This window comes from Cephus cinctus, unplaced genomic scaffold, assembly GCF_000341935.2.
Source record: "Cephus cinctus unplaced genomic scaffold, Ccin1 Ccin1_scaffold1765, whole genome shotgun sequence".
In the NCBI taxonomy this organism is placed as follows: Eukaryota; Metazoa; Arthropoda; class Insecta; order Hymenoptera; family Cephidae; genus Cephus; species Cephus cinctus.
The window spans coordinates 19,371-43,161 of record NW_014333982.1 but is presented as its reverse complement, the minus strand read 5'-3'; the positions used below and the strand labels follow the sequence as shown (position 1 = coordinate 43,161).

Here is a 23,791-nt window from a genome sequence, read left to right as displayed (position 1 = left end):
GTGCTGCCCTCTTATCGGCGAAAATTCGAACTAATGCGAGTTCTTTAATAAGATTTACTCATTGAAATTTCGACGATTGGATTTTTAAATTGAATTCGGAATTATTTTATCCGAGATAGTTCACTCGTTCGCTCAGAGATGGCGCCACATATCTTGCCCAGGAGGTGCTGCCCTCTTATCGGCGAAAATTCGAACTAATGCGAGTTCTTTAATAAGATTTACTCATTGAAATTTCGACGATGAGATTTTTAAATTGAATTCGGAATTATTTTATCCGAGATAGTTCACTCGTTCGCTCAGAGATGGCGCCACATATCATGCCCAGGAGGGGCTGCCCCCTTATCGGCGAAAATTCGAACTAATCCGAATACTTTAATAAGAATTGACCCACTAAAGTTTCAACGATGGGATTTTCAAATTACATTTGGAATCATTCTATCGTAGATGGTAGTATTGATAAAGAAAAACGAAGTCAAGATATGGATAATATGGCAGAGATGGAATGGAAATAATGGCAGAGAGAATGGAGCACAGCTGAAAAGGGGCAACGAAGAATGAGGGAGGAGGAGGAGGAGAAGGACGCTGATAGGATGGAGGAGAGTAAAAGGAGACAGAACTCATTCGTACTCTGGGATATTCGCAGATGGCAAAAGAATATCAACGTGTATAAGTGTTTCAAGATAATTTATTCGACAAATACAATAATAATACAGTATATGAAGTACAGTTGTACATTTATAGCCTGCGAAAGATTAGTAATAAATATGCCATTAGAGATATATTTTAAATATATCACTGCAATATAATATACGTGTGGTATGTTATATGCGCTACAACTTTGGACTTTCCCTTTTCCAAAGGACTTTTTAACAACATAATTTTGAAGGATAGGAGGAAAGTGATGGAGACATACAAGGGAATAGGAGATTCGGAAACAGAACAGAAACGGTTGGTGGCAGCAGCTAGGGAAGATGTTGTTGAAGGGAAAAAGAGGAAGATTGTTAAAAAGAAAGAGTGAAAAAGATAGTTAGTAAGGATCGAGGAAACAAGGAGAGAAGAAGGGATAGAAGAGAGGGTAAGGAGATGAGAAGCTGGCGAGAAGAAATGAGGTTGAGAAGGGAGAGCATGAAAGGAAGCACGGTCAATGTGGAGTGGAAAGAAGAGAAGGAAAATGAGGGAGACGAAGTACTGCAGTTTAGAAGGATGGTCAGGAAGGCAGATAATCAGAATTTAGGTTAGGTTAGATTTTCGCAATAACAATAGACGCAGATAACGTTTCAAAATATTTATTTATATACATATATGCTTCTCTTCCAAATAGTGTTGTATCATGTATAACTTGATCAAACTGAAATTATCAATAAACATCTTGTAAAATTTCATTACAATACAATGAGAGTATTCTATCACATCCAACACAAATTTTACTGTAGAAATAAATTAATACCATAACAATCCTTTCCTCTTGTACTGTCATAGACTTAAAGTTATAAAGGTAATACAAAAATTGGAGTCTGCGTGTAATACACTAAGCAAGCTTATACTTTCTCCTTTTAGGGTAGTAAGGAAGCCATAAAAAAAGCTGTAGAATGAAAAATTTATATCATTAAGAGAAAATATAGTTTAATTCTTTTCAATGTGAGACGAAATTTAACTAATTGCGTCCCAGTGGTAAAAGAAAATAATAACTTGTACATACGATTGACGATTTTGATTCGGAAGTTCTTCGGATCGTTAATTATACCTATTAGATATAACATTTAGGAAATTCACCATTGACGCACTGTTGGTTCAATGCCACCAAAGAGGATAATTTCGTTAATTTTTTTACTCTGTGTTGATACGACACAATGTTGAAAATGTCCATTATAATTCTCGCATCAGCATCCACGATAAACGAACTTACCTTAAGAATCTGAATTCTACCTGAAAGATGTGCTGAATGCTATATTGGTCATAATCAAATACAATTTTAAGTATATAATTTTGACCGCATCTTAATGTAGCATTTAGGACGTACGATCAATAAAACATACAGCAAATGTGCTAGGCGAACAAAAACGTATTATTTGAAGCAATAATTATATCAATAAATAAGTTTTGAGGTCTGCAAAGAGAAAAGATCAAAAGTTAGTGTTGAGTGACAAGGTTAAGGATATGGATAAGGCATTGAGGAATCATTTTGTTTTTTTTTATTTGTACAAGTAGTTCAACTTGACGTTTTAAGAGAATTGTAGGAATATTAGAAATTATAATTTTTATTGCTACTGTTGAAATTGTTATAACATCATGATATTATGCTTAATTCATTTGGGAGATTAGTGACATTTAATAAAATACAAAAATCGTTCCCAGCATGACTTCTTCATGGATAAGGTGAAGTTTGTCACAGAGTACCGAAACAACGAAGCTGCGGAAAAGCTGTTACCTGCATAGAAGGAGCTTCGGATTGACTAACATAAGAAACTCTTTAATATTTTACGTGCGAATAGCGTGACGCTATACGCTATGCATTTATATGCGCGTCATTTGGCTCGTAATCACCTATGAATGAGTGAGTACGATAGAAAGAATGACAATGATCGATTTACTGGATTGGGAGGAAATTAAGGTAGAAGAGATAGGAGCTTAGACTGGATTAGAAGTTTGAAAGAAATAATTGAGAAGTTTAGAACGAATGTGAACAAGTGAAATGCAGGAAGTGCGCGAAGAAATACATAGATTGAACATACACAAGGATTTGGCTACCTTATTGGATTATATATGTGTAAATATTTAATATTAATTTGGGACATAAATCCCAAAGACAAGTTGTCCCAGAGACAAGTACGCCATAGATGTTTTTAAGACCTGTGAACGGAATCGTACTTAATTGTGAATCTTCTTAGATACAATTCGTCTTCGGTCTTACATTGGTCAACATTTCCAGCGAAAAGGTACCGAATTGTCCAGCAGTTAAGCAAAGCGGCTGTTGTGATCTTGCGATACAAAACTTAATAATCGTTTTATCCTCTCTTGACATGTCGTACCATTTGCAATTGTAAAATGCATCGTGTATGTTGACGCTCTGAGAACGCGTTGGAATAAAAGTTTTGTGAATATTGGCAAAGATATAACAGAACGTTGTTCTTACAAGATACCTCTAAATATAAATACTGGCCAACCACGCAATGAGAGAAGAGTACAAAAACAATAAGAAACTCGTACATGATTAAAATTATAAGTTCAAGATCTCTTCCCTGATCCGTGTTGGTACCCTGTACACATTGAACTAATGAATAATACTGTTAAGTAATCAAATAATACATCAAATAACACAGCCCTGTGCAGTCATATTTGTAAAAAAGATTCATAAATACTCACTATTAAATATAGATAGCTAAGAAGGCTTATGAGTATACCTGCACCGACTAAATGACCAAATAAAACAAAACTGAATGCATCTTTATGATCTGACTCATTCTGTGAAAAAAAATGAATTTAAAAAAATTCGCATTATCTTAACACTTAATTAATTATATCACAGAAAGAAGTGCAATTTACCGCAGCAGCCTTATGTGATGCTTAACGAGAGTTCTGATATTGTAGTAGCCTCTATTTTTGTCCAAATTACGTAAACGAATTGCCAGAACTGACAACTGACCGCAAATATAAAAAACAAGCGTAAACATTAAGACGTCAGTCGCAGTATTGCTAAACGCAGAAATAATTGCCGTCGGCAATTCAATAATATATGCAATTATGTAAGACTGCATGCTCTGGACGTTAAATATCACATAAATGTAGTATGGTAATTTGTATGTAGTTGATGCATTAGCACTCTCTGCTAAGATATAATAAGGACAGAGGATCCATTAGTGTTGGATGGACTGACCATGTGTGGTCCTCCGTGTGCACCCTGGATATTTGAAAGTACGGTCGAAATTTCGAATTCAGATTGCTCCCAATCTAAGTAAAAAGAAATCTAAGTAGTAATAAGTTCTCGCGTCAGGGTACAACTGCCCAAGGCGCTTTGAAAAGCAAGCTTGACTCTGAAATATCCAGCATACAGAAGGAAGGCGACAAGAAGAAGCTGCCACAGGGAAAGTTGAAAGTGTTCATTACTCACCAGCTTTAAGTTGAATAACTAGTGGCATCAGATAGTACGTTGGAGCTACAAGTACAACAGACATTATTAGCATTGCCATGAAAAATCTCGACATGTTTATATATATATCATGAATGCCTTTTTTTCTTCAGGAAACATGCAATTGTATTCATTAAAATCAATTATCGCTGCCGACAATATTTTTCCAAATTCGTGATTGTAGTATCTCAGTGTAGCCAACTTGACGATGATCTGTGTAAAGCAGATACTCTCTTGCAGACTCCAGAAAATGTATTCAAGATCATCCGTGTTTCGAAAGAGATCTGCGTATCCGAGGATAACAGCAGCAGCGTAGTAACTGAAGGCAAAAGGGAAAATATCGCACATCCTTTCGAGCTTGAGGCCACACGCCAAGTGCCGAGAGAAGACGTTTGTTCCAATTTATCAATTTTACGGCTGCACTGCAATCGCCCTAAGATAAAGGTAAAGCTAGCCACAGAAATGCAATATTGGATTGAAGAGAATACTATGGGATTGGAGTATGTACGCGTACTTCAGCATACTCGTAAACGTACGCAAAAATGTGCGCTCAAATCTCATGGTTTTTCACAATCCAATAAAGAGTTTCGTATAGCTTATATGTGAAACACAATCAAAATAACATATCGTGACGTGTATCGTGTAATTTGTGGATTATTTCTTGAAAATTTATACAGCTAGTATAAATTGTAAATTATTCATATTTCCGTGTTATTTGTATCAATAATAGTTCACAGAGAAGATATCCTATTGGTATAATATACAATACTCACGCGCACTGTCACCTCGTCCATCTTTGTCGAGAATTTGCGGACAACTGGCGAGCGATTTCTTTTCGTTGGAGTTCTTGAGCTGTTCATCGATTATTCCTTTTATTTCGAGAGACTAAAATTCTACATATAATGTCTTCTACGTGCATTCTTCACGCATGAGCGATATTCAGTTTCATATTGGATTTAATATGTGCATTGCCAATGTGCGTGGTATCTAACGCACCTGCTACGTTACATCCAAGTTTTCTGTTCAGGTTAGAAACTTTTATTTTACTTTGTATCTTCTTTCTTATCCATCGTGACTATAAGAGGTGTTCAGTGAATATACGAGTTTCTTAACGTATTGTATTTCAATAGTGCAAAGTGCGCCGATGAGATTACAGTAGTGAGGATTGGTGTCAGTTGAAACACAGTGTCCAATTAAATAAGACTATTTAATACGTCATTTATTGGTAGTGAACAAATTATAATCAGGTGATCAGTTGTTATGTTGTTGTAAGAAGAAAATGACCAAAACTTGACAAGACATTCTGCGAGGGGCATTGACTATATTAATTAAAATATAATTGTTTTGCGTCTCAACCGACTTCAGTCTTCCTCTATGCCTAGAGATTTACTAATTTGTAAGACGTATCGTAAAAAAGAAATAAGACTGTCTTACATATATGACTTGGTAGCAGAGAAGACATAAACGCGTCAGCACCGCGTAATTGATGTACCGATGAACTTTATTTGTATGACATCCATGATTACATAAATCATATTCTATATAATAATCTTCGCTGGATTTTATTCTGTTCGGCGACACTTCGGACCTCCTCGATCGGATATTTTATGAAAATTATGATTTTCAACAGCCTTTATTTTCTAAGGCATCGCCGTGCATCCATGCTTCATCATCCATAGACTCTTTGAGGTGCGAGACAAGTGAAGGTATTGAATGCTCAGTGAAAACTAATTTATTTAATCAAGGGGTTACATATCTCAAGCCAAGCGAAAAATGAGCCACTTTAGGGAATTTTTTGTCAAGGGTGTTAATATTGAAAATAAAATAAAATAAAAATTACACATTTTTTATTGATTCGTTAACTGCTTAAAAAAAATTTGTTATATAACTTTTTCACACATTTATCCTTTTGTTGTTCACACTCTCCCCAATCATGCAGTTGGAATATGGCGTTACTGTTTGCATGATTTTTCGTGAAAATATTTTTTTTCAATCACAATACATTCGTTTTTTTTGAAATTCAAAAATTCCCCGGGACAGACTATAACGACAATAGTACTTTACAAGAGTTGTATAGTCGAAAGTCCTTCGTTGCGAAGTTCCTTCGCAATTTCGTATGAATATTTCGTGTTGATTATAAAGGGGTATGATTCTCTTTTTTTGAATTAATAACACACATAGATTGAACCACGAAATTAAGGTTAATGTTTATTAGCTCATATGGGAAAAGCCTGGCGGCATAAAAACCCACATCTATACGAGAATAATAATTTCATGATATACTGATCCACGCGTTAAATTAAACGTACAATGCGCGTTTGTTTCGCACTATCGCAATCACACGCATATTATGTTCGGGTGCGTCGTTCTTATGCTAGAAAGGATCTTGAGCTGTTGCCGTCCTTCGGTAAAAGTTATCGACTGTTAAGGATCCGAGAATCTAGAGCCGGTGCCGTTCTCGGGATCTCATTAACAACGTATGGCTTTCGTCAACTTCGCTAAGTTGGCTGCGTATATATATATGTTTGAGGCCTATCGCGTAGTCTCAACATCTTCCTGTGTCGCTCGGCGACCACCAGCACCACCGTCACCGGCGCTACTAACACTTTCACTAACATCTTCACGGCGACGATCACCACACGATCCGCGAAAAAACTGCTTTCCTCTTGATCACGGTGGTCGCTTTTATGCCATGTATTTCCAAGCTGTTTATTTCGGGCACGAGTACCTTCCGTCTCTAACCAACGACGACAATATCAAAAAACAACGTAGACGACGTTGGTGATGATAATAACGACGATAATGAGGCTTATGATAATAACACTGACAATGTGGAGTACTGCATAGCAGTACCAGTAACAGCGCTACCAAAATACATTTTTTCATTCACCATACAGGAATATTTTGGAATTTTACATATTCATTCAGTCAAAAAGATGGAATCATGCAGACACTAACGCTGTGTTCCAACTGCAGGAGTGAGAGAAACCTAAACAAGAAAAGCAATTAATTTTTGAAGATTTCGTTTAAACAGTTAAAGGATCAATAAATAATGTGTAGTTTTTAATTGTTATGGCATACGCCACATTGTGAAACACATTTCCCCGACTCATTCAGCAAGCATTTCGCAATGATACCCAGGCTAAGGATCACATCCTATCACTCGACATACCTTGACTCATCCTAGACCACATTACGAATCCCTATCCTATTATACATATATCAAAGTGCATTTTCGCAACCTTTGACACGTCTACCCTAAAACCGATATTTCCCTACCCCTCTAGCCTGCGGATTTTCGACTGTATCATACATCGGAGCTGAATGCTCGACATGCTCAGTCTTACTCTAAACTCAGCGACTGTCACATAATGTTATTACAGTAAAGATCTTGCTGAAACATAATTCTCTACGAAATAAACCCTTCGAGGTCAAAACTCCAAGTGTTCCTGCTTATTTCTTCCGAGGAAAATCTCCCTTCGAATATCATTCGAAATCCGAATCCCGAGGCCTGGGTTTCACGCTACGAATAGTTTGTCCTAAAAGCCAAACTATAACAGTAATTTATTTAATTTTTAATATTAACACCCTTGAAAAAATTTCCTAAAATAACACATTTTGTAGCTCGGCTGGAAGTGTGTAATCAGTTAATCTTTAATGCTCGAGTTAATCCTTTAATAAGTCAAAATTCATGAAGTCGATAGAATTACATGAATATAATTTTTTAATAAAAAATCGGCACATGTGTTTACTAAAACTGCATGATTCTGCATTCATGACAGTGTGAGCTACAGGAAAGATCGCAAAACGGATAAATATGCCATTGCCGTTTTTAAAACCTGTGTGAAAAATGATTTTAAAGTAACGTTAAATGTCACAATAAATAAGAGTCACCATTATTGCTTCTTACTTACGTCAGTTAATGTACTTAAGCAAAAAATTCCAAATTTGCCAGATGTCAAACAAAGCGGCTTTTGCGATCGTGACATACAAAGAATAATTAGTCTCGCATTTTCCGTTGGCATATTGTACCAATTACAATCATACCAAGCTTCGTAGACTCGGGTACTCTAAATTACACAGTAATGGAAACAAAATAAAGTAATAAACGTTAATTGGCTATTAACAGAAATGCAATACCTCTTGAACGAGACTCTCGCCAACAGTACAATGTGCATAAAGCACAAGAAGAACCAAAAATGCAAAAGTTAAAAATGTGGCAAGATCGGCATTTTGTCCGTGTGCAAAATTCTGCATTAATATGGCTCAGTGTTATCAAAAATTATTATAACATAAAATAATACAAAAATTTGTAATACCGTTAAAATTTGATATCCGAGCACACAAACCAAAGACGTTGCACCTACAAGGTGCCCTAATAAAATGGCACTGAAAGCTTTGTCTATGGTTTGTCCCATTCTATAATAAATCAAACTTCACTTATTCACTGGTTATGTTTTTAGGTTATCCAATAGTCAAACTCACCGCAAAAGTCTCTGATGAGTCACCACGACGTCCTTTATATTCTGACTACATTGTGACGGGTCGCTATTGATACTGCTAATTCGTAACGTGAGCACAGACAATTGTCCGCAAACATGAAAAACCAGCGTGACCATCAGACAATCTGCTGCGCTCTGACCAAAACCACTCACAAAGACAAATGGAAGATGAGAAAGATAAGTTATCATATAAGTATGCGTGTCATTGACATTGTACAGTAAGTAAAAACGGTACGGTAATTCAAAAGTTAACGTTGAATTGGTACTTTCGCTTTCGATTGGATCTATAAGAGTGATAAAAAAAAAATATTTTTTTTGCGTTATCCAGAGTATGCAAAAAATTTAAGCAGTTATTTACACTGTTTACTTATGCACGTCCATTACTGACCATTTCCCAAATTTCCAAGTATAGGCTTCAAGTAATACGAGGATGCGGTTAGTGCAACAAACGCCATTAAAAGTTTCATAAACGTCTTAGACTTTGAATTATACGATAAAAATATTTTTTGCTCGTCGACGGATCTGTAATTGTGAGCTTGAAAATCCTTTCTCATTTCCATTATTAATTCTCCTAATTGACGATTGTATACTCGCATCATGAGCATGCGGATAAAAATTTGTGAGAACGCCATGTTCTCAGTTAGGTTCATGATTACGTGCTCGAGATTTCCGATAAAGAGAAATAGATCTACGTATTCCATTGTCATGTGATACGCAAAATAACCGAAGTTTATCCAGAACCAAATATCTCTGGGCTTTTCCGGCCAAAATCCGAGCATCGCGAGAAGCCAATGATTCCAGGTCATAATATTTGCGGCGCGATCGAAGTCATCTTGTCCCTAATTAAATAATTTCTCTAGCACAGTTAGTGGTTTAGTAATATACAATAATTAAAAAAAAAAGCTTTTAATATACAACTCGAGAATAATATAACAATAAAATTAATTTAATTGAAAAGTAATTAATTCACGTGGAGTATTCAAAGTGCAATTTTCAAATATTTAACGTCAGTCTAATTCACACTCACGTGCATCGTAAAGGCAATTGTTTTATGTGTCCAGTTCACTACGTGGTAAACTGTAGAATAACCAGTTGCAACGGTGCAAACAAATTGTCAGAATCCTCCTATTGGTCATACGATGCTACCAGTGTCCAATCAAAATCCAAGCATTGCAAACAATTTCCTTTCGAATTTAATGTGCATATTTCATATGCACCTGCTACTGTCTCCGGCTGCGGTGCTGCATGCATAATATTTCTCTTTTCCCAGTGAAAGCAATTTCTGTGGATGGTCGATAGATAATGCGAGTAATGATACCTTTATATGCTAAAAATGTCATGCGGTAGCAAAACTGAAATTACGCGAAAACTTGGTAGGCAACTTGCAGTACAGTGTAGCGAAACATGTGCAGTGCAGTTACACCAATCAATCTTACATCATCGAGACACTACGATTCACTGATATTTTCATTGTGCCATTTGCAAATACAAAATATAGTCAGTGATCTGAAAGTGCGCTTTTCTTACGTAAGAAATATAACCAGTCTTATAAATAACAACTACGCGATATCCACGAATATTTACACGTACGTGACTTTTACGAAAATTCTTTAAAAAGGTGCTGTACTCATTTCAGATTTTATGCGATGTGTGGCTACAACATGGAAATCATCATTTGAAATCTTATTACTGTGGCAACACGGCAATACAAAGATATGGAAATGAGTTATTTATTTCAATTCAAATTAATTGTGATATTTACCAAAATTTGATTTGACAATGAAAGGTGATTTCAACATTTATATAAATTATTATATATATATATTATATTATAACAATAGTATAAAATAGAAAATGAATATCATACTTGTGCTCGGTGTTAAAAATCCATTTCGATGAGGTAGGAATAATTTGTCAATGCAAAGTATTATATTTTGACACCAGTTAACACATGATGGTTCCAGCGACGAACATCACGACTGTTATACGCCCAAATTTTATTACATGCACAGATTACGAATTTTCGTCCATCTTCACTTATTCTCCAGAATTAAGTCCTAGTCTTGTACATTAAAGATAAACAAAGCAATTTTTCAAATTGCAGATTAGCATGCATGATTATTACTTTTAATCGGTACCACAGTAATAATTTTATCATTGATGTAGTCGATCATGTATAAAAATTGTGACGTTAGGTATATGGACCAGCAAATGCATCCATAAGTAATCGAACCAGTAAATGAACATGTTTTAAAAAAATTTACAATTCCAATGTGAAAGTTCATTTACTAATGCGACATCTTCGTTAATTCATTGGCGTAGTCCCACACCAAAGTTACGTCATATGAGTGTATAGATATATGTAGAACAGAGATGCAAATTATATTATTACCTTCGAGTAAATATTTAGATGAAGCGAGTATTAAATATGTTATACGATTCTGTGATCCTTTTGTGATAATTATTAAAATTTCATACGGTGGAATCGTTCGGTACGATTGCGTGACGAAGTAAGACCAATGGGGATAGTTCGATGAGTTGCATCGATCATGAACTCTTGAACAGTGGAGGCGTAGTGCACTGTGAAACCTGGTTCGTGCAACATAAGGCTTCGATAGTCTTGAAACAGTTAATAAAACTTACACGCAGTTTCGTTTAAGTCTTGAAACACAATTTTTCGTGAATGCTCGATGAAATTTGTAGCACTGTGATAAAAGTAATAAGTGCGAATATGTGCCTTTTCATATAAAATTTCCGTGCATGGTGAAATATTATTTTTTATCAAAACAATGCTGGACACATGGAAGATAGAATTATGGTAAACCGTAAAGAAATAATATACTATAGCTTAATACTCATGGTTTCCGGATGGAAGCCGCGTCCGTGTTCAGCTTTGTGCCCACGTTTCGCAAACGTTTCGTAGGTGATCAGCTGATCAATTAAACAGTTTGTAAACGGCTGAAGCCCTGGGACCCTATTCTCGAAATCGTGCCATAATTGTGGCATGCCACTCGAGTACTTTCCGTTATTACCGTGATGGCGCTGGTAGGCAATTTTGAGATTAAATAGGACTGAGGCCCGTTTTCTTCGACGCGGTTCAATGTATAAACACGGTTTAACTGTGCTATTAGCCAATGAAACACTTGTATTTTCAAGATAAACGGAGCTTATCTATTGAACCGCGTCGAAGGAAACGGGCCTCGGTCCCACTTCAACTCAAAATTGCCTACCAGCGCTATTACAGTTATAACCGGAACTACTCAAAGTGGCATGCCACAATTGTGACACGATTTCGAGAATAGGGTCCCTGATCCGATCAATATCGGAGTCTCCTAGCCCTGATGATGCAAACTGAAACGTTTGTGAAACGTCGGCACAAAAATGAATATGGACGCGGCCTGCATCCGGAAACCACGAGTATTAACAATAATATTGGCTGCGAAAGCCTAAAATCTCATACTACAGCTTAATTTGAATGTTTAGAAATTAATAAAGGATTAGAGTACATTGAGAGAGACAAAAAACGTGGACTAATTATATGACAGAGTAAATATGTTTTGTCTGTGTTGTATGAGACAGTCCCAGGAGAATGATTATAGATAGATTATTGCCAGACATATTCGAGACGTACCTGATATACTGCAATCAGACTGCAAATGTTTACTTGAGCGACGATACTTATTTCATTAGACAAAACGGATGGTAAATTTAGATATTAAAAATTTAAGAAGCTTTTATAAAGTCTTTACCATTATTAATATAAGTGTTACAGTGTATCAGAGATTTACGTGTGTTTCGAAGAAAATTTTTCTTTCGCTAAACAGATAGTGACTGTCCGAACGAAACCTTAATTTGATATAGCTTTCAGACGCGATAATGAAAAACGCTATATTTGAAGAAACAAATTGATTGAAAATTGCCCATTCGCATCATTTCACATCTATTTTTAAATTATGTTTTGTACACTTTTCTCTATGCATTTTCATCAATTATACGACAGTACGTAACATGGATACATAAGCGATGGATGTTTTAATGACCTGGAAAATAAAAATTCAATAATTGTACAAAATGAAAATGCATTTCGTGGAAATTCCAACAAAATTTCCAAGGACGACTCACATTGCTGAAGCTGTCTAAAGAAAATACGTAAAATTTCGCAGCTGTCAATTGTAAAGGCCTTTGTGCACATAACATGCACATTATTAAAGCTTTTTGGTAGATCAGTGGCATACTATACCATGTGCATTGAGCACACGCTTCGTGTATCTTTGTACTCTATGTATAATAATTCGGTTATTGTCATAGAATAATCATACAACGTTTGACATTTTTTACCTCGTGTATCAGACATTCGCCAACGAAGCAATATCCGTAAAGCAATAAGATCATAGAAGATGCATACAGCGCAAAGCAGCATAATGTTGATATGTCAGCTAAATCACCACTATTCTAAAAATAATTATACAAGCTGCTTATAGGGTAACTCGAATGAAGTAAAAAAAGGGAGATTTAAGATTAACAGTATGTTGGTTTCAAAGAAAAGCAAATGTAAAAACAGGCAAAAAATTGCCTGCACCATTTAAAAATGTTATACAATTTATGGAGGTAAACGTTGATGTAAAATATATAATGCAAATCATGATTCTTGAAGAATAATAAACAATTTTTATAATGAAAGACGCATACCGCTATAATGTTATAGCAAGTGAGGCCGAGAATAACTGTAGTTCCTGCTACTTCTAAAAGCAAAACGAATTGAAAAGTATCGTCCAAAGATCTAGCCATCCTGTCAAAGTCAAATGGGATACCATTATTTGTTATTCTCATATTTTGCAATTAACTATCATCTTACCTAACGTATTTAACATGTTTCTCGATTAAACTTTTAATAATTCGATTTTCATGCTCAGGTAAATTTCCTCTTAAATGTTGGATTTTATATGATACAATAGCTAACTGACCACAAACGTGAAATATAAGAGTGACCAGTAAGCAAATAGTTGCCCCCTGACATGCAATAATATAAACCATTGGATATTCAAGTATATACAGAATTATGTAAGTATTAGGACTTGTCAAATTGAAAAATAATTTTGTTCTGTACGGAAGAACAAAAGAAGTTGTCGTTTCGTTGTTCCACACTAGTGAAAATATTTATAAAATTATTTAACTTCGTGGGACACGACACACGTCATTATGTCTTTAATATACGTATAATTTTACCTGAGAATAGATATGTTTCTAATCCTTTGAAGAAGTATACGTGAACAGCGAACACCACACATGACATTGTTATTTGATAGAAAATTTTGCCTCGCTGATAATATTCCAGAAAGCATTTTTTCTCTTCCAGACTCCCAAACTCTCCGGCTGTGATATCTTCTTGGGCGTCAGTGATCAAACGTGCCAGTGGTTCGCTGAATCGAAAGAGCAGCAGCTTCGCAAGTATCAAGCTTTGTATCACGCTGTCTGAGAGATTTAACAGCATTTGTTCCAAATTGCCGAAAACTTCATACAGATCCACATACAGGAGGCTGATATTCAAGGTAAAGAATGACATCCATATGGAGAATCTGAAATAGGCTGGTTCTAGGGGCCAGTTTCCACCAATAGACAGAAATAGTTTGTTCCATTTAAAAACGATTTTAGGTATATCGTTATTATCCTGAAATAAATAAGATTTCTGTTTTTCGTAAAATCAAATTCAATTTCGTATCGCGATTATCGTTATGAATCGATGCGTGATGATTAATGAAAAATGAAGTAACAAAACATAGTACGAAATGGCAAGTACTTTAAAAAAATATACATGGTTAACAATGATGATTTAAAAAAAAAGAATTCCAAAATTTCAATTAATGAATCAGACCTAAATAATGAATCAGAGTTTATCATTAGGTTTTCTAATTTCGAAATACCCTATTATTGATTTCAGATATTTCAAAATCCTAAAGACATCGTTAGTTGCGTGTTAAAGTGTAGAAAGAAATTTGAATATCATATTAATGGACTTCAAATAAATTTATGTCAAAAGTCAAACTTGCACATCATTATATTTCACGTTTGGATAAATTCAACAAATCTCTGGATGATAACTGAAGCGATTCCTCTCCACTCTTACATTCATTACGATGTTTGTTCTTTCTGTAGGAAATTTTCTTGGAGACTAATTCAAAAGTTCTCAGATCGATCGCGCTGTAGTTATTGTCTCTAGAAAATTGCTAGGACGTACCGACCACCTTTATTTGAAAATTAATGTTTGCATTACATATGCATTTCTTCCTTTCATATATGAAATACGGACGATCGATCTTATTCTTATATCTTATGCTTGCGATACGACCATTATCGTGATTTAGTTTGTCCGCAAAGCGATCTGAATTGCTCAAAAGAATTTATTCATGACACATTATTTTTTATTAGACGTACCAGTGGTTCAAGCGTATGGCGTCATTTGTGGTTTTGCTATTCTAGAGATACAATGCACACGACACTTTCATATGATATTTCTCCTTGGACACGCCTTGTGAAACATCGGTTGCACAATTAATTTTTAATGCTTGGGGTACGGCTCGTCGTATACAGACATATTAATAAATATATCATAACAATTGCACAGTCACTTCGTACAAGCACTCAATTTTCACATTTCACATTAAATTTCGTGCTACTAAGAAATAATGATGTGACATAATTATACCAACTGCGACAAATGGATGAAGTACATATGCTAAACCGCTAAGGTAATAATCACAGAGTTATTAACATGCGTTCATATAATTGCACATAGTAGTTATACAATCGTACAACACGATAACACTACAACATATTGATAAGGTTTTCTGTACAACGTTATAATTTATATCTGGACGTTATGAATGTATCTGTATAATATTGATAAATTACGTGCAACGCAATCTTAAAGAAAATCCACTATTTATTTATCGTAATGACAAAATTGCATTACGAAAAATATGTGAAATGACGCGAATTCGTATTGGTGGATATATTTGATCATGAGACAATAAGATAAAAACATGATGGTTGGGATGCTCAAAGTGAGGAGTTTGAAAACTCTACGCACTGATCCACCAAGCCATCTTTGTAAATACTCTGATTGATAATTATTACAAATAAGGACAATAGATAAAAGCATTTGACAATGATATAGAAAATATGTTCAAGCAGAACACGATTGGATATAGTATCCATATGTTTTGAAATATTTTGACGTGTTTAGTAATAAAAATAAGAAGAATTGACGATATAAGGACAATTACAATTAAATTTTATTTTATATGTCAATAATATTAAATTTCAACAATTCTACTTTGATTACGTATTAATTTGATGATTTTTTTCGTTCACAGTCATGAGTTTTATCTATGGAAACATTTAATGAATCGAAACTCGAAGTTAAATACATACATCCAATGCCAAGATAATTAAGAATCGATGTATTCCAAAAAATTCAACAAATTGCATCAACTGTAAGGATCAAGCGATACGGTACGGTGTAATGTAGATAGGATACATTTCTTATAGGCTTAAATCCAGCAATTATTAACAAAAAACATGAATTACATTTTTATTCAAGGTGAATTTGACATTCCACTTTGAATGGTCAGAGCGTCATTGTACGTGTCCTTCGTGTAATATTAGTAAGTTAACGAAGTCGCTATCAGGCTCACAATACTGAAAGTGCAATGTCAATTTCAATTTGATAAGATATCACATTTTTACAAAATTTAAATTTTTTATTTGCTCCCTTGCTGGTTCTAAACTCATAATAATGCTGTCTCCTGATTTATTTGTATCATGATTTTATAAGCTTTACTTTAATTCTCTTGACTTAATTTACACACGCGGATTTTTTGGAATATATTATTATCATGTATTACTATTGTTTCCGAGAAATGGTTCGTTACGTGCATTCAGTCGGACATATGAATAAGAAAGTCTAATCATTAGAAAAGTGAGAAAAACAGATAATTAAGTTATATCTTTTTTAATGCTCATAAACACAATGATATTGCTCAACATTATTATTTAGACAATCTGTAATGCCATTCATCTATTAATATCAATATATTAAATAAATGAACAATGAATTGCTTCTAATTGAATCATGAACTTTGCAATTATGCACTTGGAAAATTTGACGTTAATCAAAGTAAAAATGATTGTTATCGAATATGCCAATACCTAAATTACAATGATCGGTCATACTTACGTGCATAACAGATTATAAATATCCATATACCACTAGCTTGGTGACGTATAATAATAGTAATTTGTTGAAAAATTGCATCAAGTTCCATGAATAGTATTTAGGCCACATCTTAATATTCCATTTGATATCGAATCAATCCATACATTTCCATCGATGCTCAAGTTCCTGCTTCCTAAATTGCTGTTTATTTAATTAAGATATGTTTGGAAAACGTCGTTGCATTATTGACATTAAAGACAAATTGAGTTTTATGGTAGAAAGAACAGGGAAGAAAAAATAATGATTGTATTTTCACAAAAATTCTTATACTGACGACTATGTATTTAATGTCGAAACTGTACTTAGATAATTAAATAAATCCGAAGCAACAGTGAATTAGCAGATATATGAAAACGAATGAAAATAAATAATCATTATTTTTAAATGGCTACAGTCCCAGCAACGAGAATATCCATTTGTTCCACGTTAATATTTCCACATCACGCAACATATCAATCGATATGTATATTATAAGTAGCCTCTGTATATTATTTTTTTTAAAGACGAAATATGTTTTAGTCATCGGATGTCACTGATTTTTGGCGAAGCAATACGTCGAACGGCTCTTCGCTTAACGGCTTTTACTTGTTAGATATTTAGATATTGAAAATGCTCATTTCCGTTCAAAGACCCAGAGGAAACTGAGAAGCTAAGGCGCCTTTAGCTTGCCAGCGAAAGAAATTTATCATGCTGAATTTCTATCGAGTGGAAAGTCATGCGTGTAAATTACATAGGGTATTAATTACAATTGTTTTTACTTAGAATCAGTAATTATGCATTCTGCATTGGGAACATTGGAGTATATTAGCTTACCAATGTGTATAACATATGAGGGCTTTTCTAAGCCAGCACTCCCGGAATTAAGAAGTCTGGGCGGATATGGCATAAGAATAATTAATCGGCATTGAATCCGTTGCTTTTCTTGTCAAATAGGGCAAACCGGAAAAAAAATTGTATAGCATGTAGAAACAGTGCGCGATCGAAGATAGATTATACTTACAGCATACATCTATGACTTTCAAGAACGTATAATAACGGGACATTACTGTCAACAAGTTAGGCATGTAAAATTGTATAGTTTACATGCTACTTCTGGTAATGAAGTATAGTGAAATAACCAGGTTAATACTAAAGTCGTTGCGTAGCTTGATATTTTTATATGAATTTTCGCAATACCGATAGATAAGCTGCAGAACTTTTGATTACCTAAGAAAATGAGAATTTCAATGTATAAACATATGGAAGATGATATAAAAATTATTAAGAGGGAATGACTATAGGAGGTTATTCGAAAAACAAGAGTGATTTTTGGAATTTCTTTTTTTAAAAACACTAAAACAATCGGTAAACAAATTCTAAAAATGAGATGGTTGCTTATCGATGTAAATTGGCACAATGGTTTCAGATAGTAAAAAACAGATGATATGAAAACCACGTACACGGAACCTTTAACAAATTTACATGATACAGCATGATATTTGATAAATCCCAACTTCTCATCCGACATGATTAATTTCTGTTCAGCGTAGTCTTCTTCAATAGTATTTAAAAGTTTACTCAATTTCTTCGAGTTCAGGCGATACGAAATTGTTTTACAGAAAATCATCGTCATTATTGCACTCTCGGTCAGATTAGCAACCACGTGTACCAGATCATTAATATGCATAAAAAGATCGGCATATTGTAAACAGCAATGACAGAACAAATATATCAAGAACACGAGTAAAATACGGTCAGTTTGTTCCGTAGGCCAGAGTCCGATAAGTCTAAAAATGTGTTTGTTCCAAGTTAGAAGTTTTTCAAGATGAAAAGAGCAGTCTACCTAAAAACAATTTTTTTTTTCACGAAAATACACTAGTTTCTAGCTTTATAAATTTGCTGTATGTGATATATTTATGCAACTACTAGTACTTGCATGGTTGAATGTTTCACGACAGATGATTCTCAAGCTACTGATCCGAGGAAGCTTGACGTATGATCGATAGACTATAGATAATGATAGGTTGGTACATATAATGAGATCCAATCATGTAAACTATCCTATTCAATTATTCTCGTCAGACTGAAATTATACAGTCCAGTAAGTACAGACGTGTATAATAGGAAAATAGGATAGAGATTTTTACTTCGGCTTAAAATAAAGCCCGATGCATTTGTCATGTGACAATCATATTGTTTTATCCAAGCTATACATTTTATGCATTTTTACCGTCACTAAATGAATTATCAGTCATAGACTTATCCTGAATAATCTCATACTTGTAGAATTTCCTCTACAGAAATTTTCGCAAGATTGATACCATAGAAGTTTTTATCATCTTGGAATAATAGAATTTCCATAACATTAGAAACATAATTATTGTGGATTAATATACGAAAGAATGCGAATACGAAATACTGAATCGAGACAGCACAGCTCATATCAACGAAGCTATTTAATGAAAATGCATAAAGTCTTCCGGCTGTTAATATCGGAGCCGTTTGTGCTCGTGACATGTAAACAAAATAAATTTCATATACACTGACGGTAGATTCTATTATTTGCAATTGTAAAATTTATCAAGAAAGCTCGTGCTCTAAATACAATGGTATAATTAAAAATTATAAATTTCTCTAAAGAAAACGTATTCACTATTAGATACTAGAAACAGATATACTGTAAATCATTTAAATATACACATATATGTACCTTCTTCCAGTAATGTACTGTAGACTTCCAGTTATTGAAAGCTTGATAACTGAACGCTTCTCCTCCGATTCTTTGCGTCTCTTGCATTTTGGAGTATTCGGAATTTATCCCCACTGTCAACTACCAAGCGTACCGGTGTACAAGGGCGGAACGACTGCGTGTTTGAAAACAAGTAAGGACAACGAATTCTGCTAAAAAAAAACTTTTAAAGAGTGCGGGTTCTTGTTAAGTAAGCGTTCTTTTTTCAAATCGCCTTTCCCAACAGCCTGGAAAAAACGGTCACTTAATGAGAGACTACTGTATACGTGTTGTGAAAACGTATGGATATAATTCTTCGGTGGTAAAATCAATTTTTGTAATATCAGTGCTGACGTTAAGGCTGGTAAAGTAATTGTTAGAAATGTTACTGTAAAAGTGACCGAATGGACAAATTGTGGAAGTGCACTTTCGAATTAATGACATAGGCTCTAAATCAAGTAGACAACACTGGCGGAATAAAGACATATGATTATGCATAACGAGATAGAGCGTGTAATTGCAGCGTAATATTATTATTGAAATTATTTCACGAGATTAAATTATATTTTGTATTTCTCGTGCAACAACGAGTAATTAAGCGTGCGAATTTGCATTCTGAATATGTGGTCGATCCACGAGTAAAATATCACATCTAGGCTTATGTTGAATATCGCAGAAAGATAGTCTCAGAAAGAGATTTTAGTCGTGCACGAGCTATGCCTGGATACTATAAACTTTCTTTAAAATCATGGACTTATTCAAGTGCATTCACATTTATTGCCATTGACTATCAAAATTTTGTCTAAATACGTGATGAATGTTCTATATGAACTTTCGAAGTACGGACAAATAGGCCATCGATGTTTTCATAACCTGGAAACACGAAAGATCGGAGGGATTAAACTGATTGGAAGTAATTCGTTAATCAAAATTAATTATAACGCCTTACGACTTACACTCGTGAAATTTTCCAAGGAAAATATGAAGAACTCTCCAGCAGTTAATACGAGAGGCCTTTGCGATCGAGTGACGCACATGAGAAATAATTTTACGTTCACCCTCGGTTCGTCGTACCATTCATAATTGTAAAATGCATCGCACAAGCTTTTGCTCTTGAGAAAATATATCACATTAAGAATTATAAACTAACAATTGAATTAAGTATCATCTTAATGCACGTTACATATTTTTCAGAGAAATACCTCATTCCTAAGACATTCGCCGATGTAACAAAAACCAAGAAGTTGAAAGATCACTGTAACAGTGTATAATAAGAATGCCAAAAAATGTCCAGTTTCATCTAAGATAGGAGTCTGCAATGCAAGAAATAATAATTATTTTATTATCATTTATCACTATCATAGTGCTTCTAATTAATCATTCTGTAATCGTGTAATATTACCGCAATAATGTTATAACCGCCTAAGCACAGAAGCAAAGTAATACCAATGAGTTCCTGCAGTAAGAATGTAGCATACGTGGAATTTAAATTCATGCAGAGACTGAAAAAAACATTCATAGCAAAATTAGCGTGACAAACCTGTATCTTTTCATCAGGAAAATGAGATGTAAAAATTACTATTGACATATTACTTTATCAAACGACGATGCTTTAAAACAATTTGTTTCAGCTGGTGATGTATAGTTTCTGGATTTTTTATCAAGTTTTCCACTTGACATGTCAAAATTGAAACTTGTCCACAGATATGTAGCACCAATGTTATCAATAGACAACTAGGACCAGCATATCCGCATGTGACCAGCGGAATCATAAATATTTCACAAGCATATACTATGTAATATGTTCTTGCTTCAGTCAGGTTAAAGAACAATCGGATATGATATGGCATCAAGAAGGCACTTGAAGAATTTCCTGTGGCTTTAAAATGAGCAATTAGTGATAAAAATGTCAGCGCTGTTTATTAACCTTTGACGGTCACACTTCAGTAGAATTTCCATAAGAATAGGTCGTTACGTTGGGGTCACTGAGACCCCACGTGACCGTTAAGGGTTAACGTGGATTTAAAATTCTTACAATCATTGTCTGCCAATGCGTGTCCAGTCAATGGACGAATGTAAAAGAGTACAGCAGTAGCTCCGCACACTATGGATATACACTGAACAATAGTCTTTGACAATGAGTTATATTTCAAAAATATTCGAATTTCTTTTCTTGTTTTGTACAATTCATTTGAGTAATCTTCCTGAATATTCTGTATCAAATGAAGCAATGGTCTCGTATTAATTCTGTATATAGCCATTTTAAAAACAATCATACTGAACACAATGGTTTCTGTTAAATTTGCGACAACATAATTCAGGTCGGAAATATATTCCAGTAAGCCGGCATACTGCAAGAAACACTGAACTGTCACGTAGGTAAAGAAAAACATGAATTTTACGTTATTTAGGTCAAAGGGCCAAAGTCCTAGGAAACGGAGTAACCGATTATTCCACTGTAAAACTTTCGTGGCCCCGGAAATATCCATTTTGAATGCCCGTAAAAATTATCAATATCAATTGATGTTAAAGTGAAATCAGTCGATAAAGTCTCGTGTCTCAAATGAGATTTCATGAATTACACAGTGAGACTGATAGAATATTTTTCACCAAACACAACAAATCGAATAGAATCTGCACTTGTCACATTGACATATTGTCTCGTCAAATATTTGAAATTGCAAATCAGAACTTGTTTCAGAAGAGACGTTAGTCAGAAAACCCGATGCAAACTGACGGGTAAATTTTTTTCCAGTTCCTAAAATAAACTAGGTCTTTGCTTTGATCCACGAAATATGCGTTGATTGGTAGACCACCACTGGAACTATGCAATTTTCATATGTAATAAATAAGTATCCCGAAACCTCACGTCCAGCTCACCCTAAATCTGAAGACGTAATAAGGGGTTGCTTCATGTGAATTAACCTTTATTTAAAATTCCACACGTGTATCATGCTATGTAGATAATGATACCTTATTGAAATCCTCGGTTTTATGATTCATCCCTCCGAAGCGACTGGAGGGAAACTATTCAGTCGAAATTCAATGATACCTTTACGTGGCATTTATGTTCTATGCACTTGTAATGAGGAGAAAAATTAATGCACGATGGGTGAAACGTATGTCATCATTTCACTGTAATAACATGTAACAGCTATTTGACAAAGAGGGACACTTTGTCATCGTACAAATAATTAGATTATAGTACTTTGCGATACGAGTGCGAGAAAGCGAACTTTATAGGCAGGCGGTGAAGTTGGTCGCACCAGCCGCACACGAGTAACACAACGACACGAGCCGAAGGCGAGTGCTGCTTCTTTTACGAGTGCGGCGCGTGTGACAAACTTCACGACCTGCGTATAATGTTCGCTTTATTGTACCAGTATGAACCGTATGTTTACCAGTATAACCAGTATGCGAAAAATGAATCTATCCCTGGAAGAAGAGAATCAGATGTATTTATCGTTGTCACTAAAAAATTCAAGACACACGCTAAATTTTATAACGTGAGTTCTAAACGTCTGTACATAACATTGAACACAAGTAGGCCTTCGGCATCATACTCACGTCGCGTAGAACATGTTGAAATTTTAAGAAATGGTCCGCTCTGTGAATTTCCTGGATTCTCTAACTGTGTCTGCGAATCCTTGATACGACTTATTATCTGTTACTTTGGCCAACGATGTTCCAATTGTGGCGGCAAGATGATAGTAACGCAGGAATCTCACTCGCCTTTCCCCCACGTGGTCCAGCTCCAAGTCGTCACCGCCACGTCTTAAGGAACTCGAGTACGGTAATTCATTTACTCTAAATGGAATCTAACATTGAGCAGTTTTTATACAAACCGATGGTGACTCGGGAACAATAATGGATATATATGACGTCATCCACATAATAATATACACATCTCATCGCCAGACGATAGGGGCCCACAATTGACAGTGTTCGTTTGCAGTCCTCTTTGGTCTGCCTAAATAAATGAATAAATGTTTTAACATCGGGAATTAATACAAATTCTTGAAACAAACCGGTTCATCGACTTTTGGAAACGCTTCGTAAACTATCAAGCCTCGCCATAGAACCTCTATGTGCCTATTCTGTACCGCGTTTGCACGTCTAAAGTAATTCAATATATGAATAACGTCACAATATATAATAATTGTGAAATGTGTAATACAATT

General features: G+C 34.8%; 3 protein-coding genes across 4 annotated transcripts; all 3 read right to left on the bottom strand.

Annotated features, from left to right (window-relative positions):
* Window positions 1-1,104: 1,104 nt before the first annotated feature.
* LOC107273648 (odorant receptor 2a) lies at window positions 1,105-3,517 on the bottom strand. Its single transcript, XM_015752063.2, has 3 exons — window positions 3,141-3,517; window positions 2,912-3,067; window positions 1,105-2,850 (listed from the first exon to the last, which is right to left on the bottom strand). Exons 1-3 carry the CDS (start codon window positions 3,207-3,209, stop codon window positions 2,782-2,784), a joined length of 294 nt encoding a protein of 97 aa, XP_015607549.1. The 5' UTR covers window positions 3,210-3,517; the 3' UTR covers window positions 1,105-2,781.
* A 1,797-nt stretch (window positions 3,518-5,314) lies between these two features.
* Window positions 5,315-15,370, bottom strand: LOC107273633. The gene is made up of 14 exons (XM_015752025.2): window positions 14,753-15,370; window positions 13,855-14,296; window positions 13,484-13,772; window positions 13,318-13,417; window positions 12,967-13,080; window positions 12,751-12,906; window positions 12,624-12,668; window positions 9,656-9,742; window positions 9,017-9,467; window positions 8,612-8,912; window positions 8,446-8,545; window positions 8,267-8,377; window positions 8,041-8,196; window positions 5,315-7,965 (listed from the first exon to the last, which is right to left on the bottom strand). The coding sequence occupies exons 1-14, from the start codon at window positions 14,756-14,758 to the stop codon at window positions 7,915-7,917; spliced, it is 2,409 nt and encodes an 802-aa protein (XP_015607511.1). The 5' UTR covers window positions 14,759-15,370; the 3' UTR covers window positions 5,315-7,914.
* Window positions 15,371-16,865: 1,495 nt separating this feature from the next.
* Window positions 16,866-23,580, bottom strand: LOC107273646 (odorant receptor 4). 2 transcript variants are annotated; one of them, XM_025090998.1, is made up of 6 exons: window positions 23,456-23,580; window positions 21,204-23,384; window positions 21,013-21,112; window positions 20,813-20,923; window positions 20,567-20,722; window positions 18,996-20,483 (listed from the first exon to the last, which is right to left on the bottom strand). In XM_025090998.1, the coding sequence occupies exons 2-6, from the start codon at window positions 21,458-21,460 to the stop codon at window positions 20,433-20,435; spliced, it is 675 nt and encodes a 224-aa protein (XP_024946766.1). In that variant the 5' UTR covers window positions 21,461-23,384; window positions 23,456-23,580; the 3' UTR covers window positions 18,996-20,432. The 2 variants fall into 2 exon arrangements, 1 of the variants encoding a protein (XP_024946766.1); XR_003061603.1 differs by lacking the exons at window positions 21,204-23,384; window positions 23,456-23,580 and adding an exon at window positions 16,866-18,109 and having other exon boundaries at window positions 19,593-20,483; window positions 21,013-21,196.
* Window positions 23,581-23,791: the final 211 nt, after the last annotated feature.

Bases quoted from the DNA above. Each gene is read 5' to 3' on its own strand.
- LOC107273633 (XM_015752025.2), bottom strand. The intron at 13,773-13,854 runs GTAAAATTATAC...TATTTTCACTAG, and splicing joins AGAAACATATCTATTCTCAG to TGTGGAACAACGAAACGACA. The intron at 12,907-12,966 runs GTAAAAAATGTC...TATTATACATAG, and splicing joins GCGAATGTCTGATACACGAG to AGTACAAAGATACACGAAGC.
- LOC107273648 (XM_015752063.2), bottom strand. From the start codon at position 3,209: ATGTACGAGTTTCTTATTGTTTTTGTACTCTTCTCTCATTGCGTGGTT. The intron at 3,068-3,140 runs GTATCTTGTAAG...ACGCGTTCTCAG, and splicing joins GCCAGTATTTATATTTAGAG to AGCGTCAACATACACGATGC. The intron at 2,851-2,911 runs GTAAGACCGAAG...TTCCGTTCACAG, and splicing joins CGCTGGAAATGTTGACCAAT to GTCTTAAAAACATCTATGGC.
- LOC107273646 (XM_025090998.1), bottom strand. From the start codon at position 21,460: ATGCCATATCATATCCGATTGTTCTTTAACCTGACTGAAGCAAGAACA. The intron at 21,113-21,203 runs GTAATATGTCAA...TGTTTTTTTCAG, and splicing joins AAGCATCGTCGTTTGATAAA to TCTCTGCATGAATTTAAATT. The intron at 20,924-21,012 runs GTAATATTACAC...CTTGCATTGCAG, and splicing joins GCGGTTATAACATTATTGCG to ACTCCTATCTTAGATGAAAC.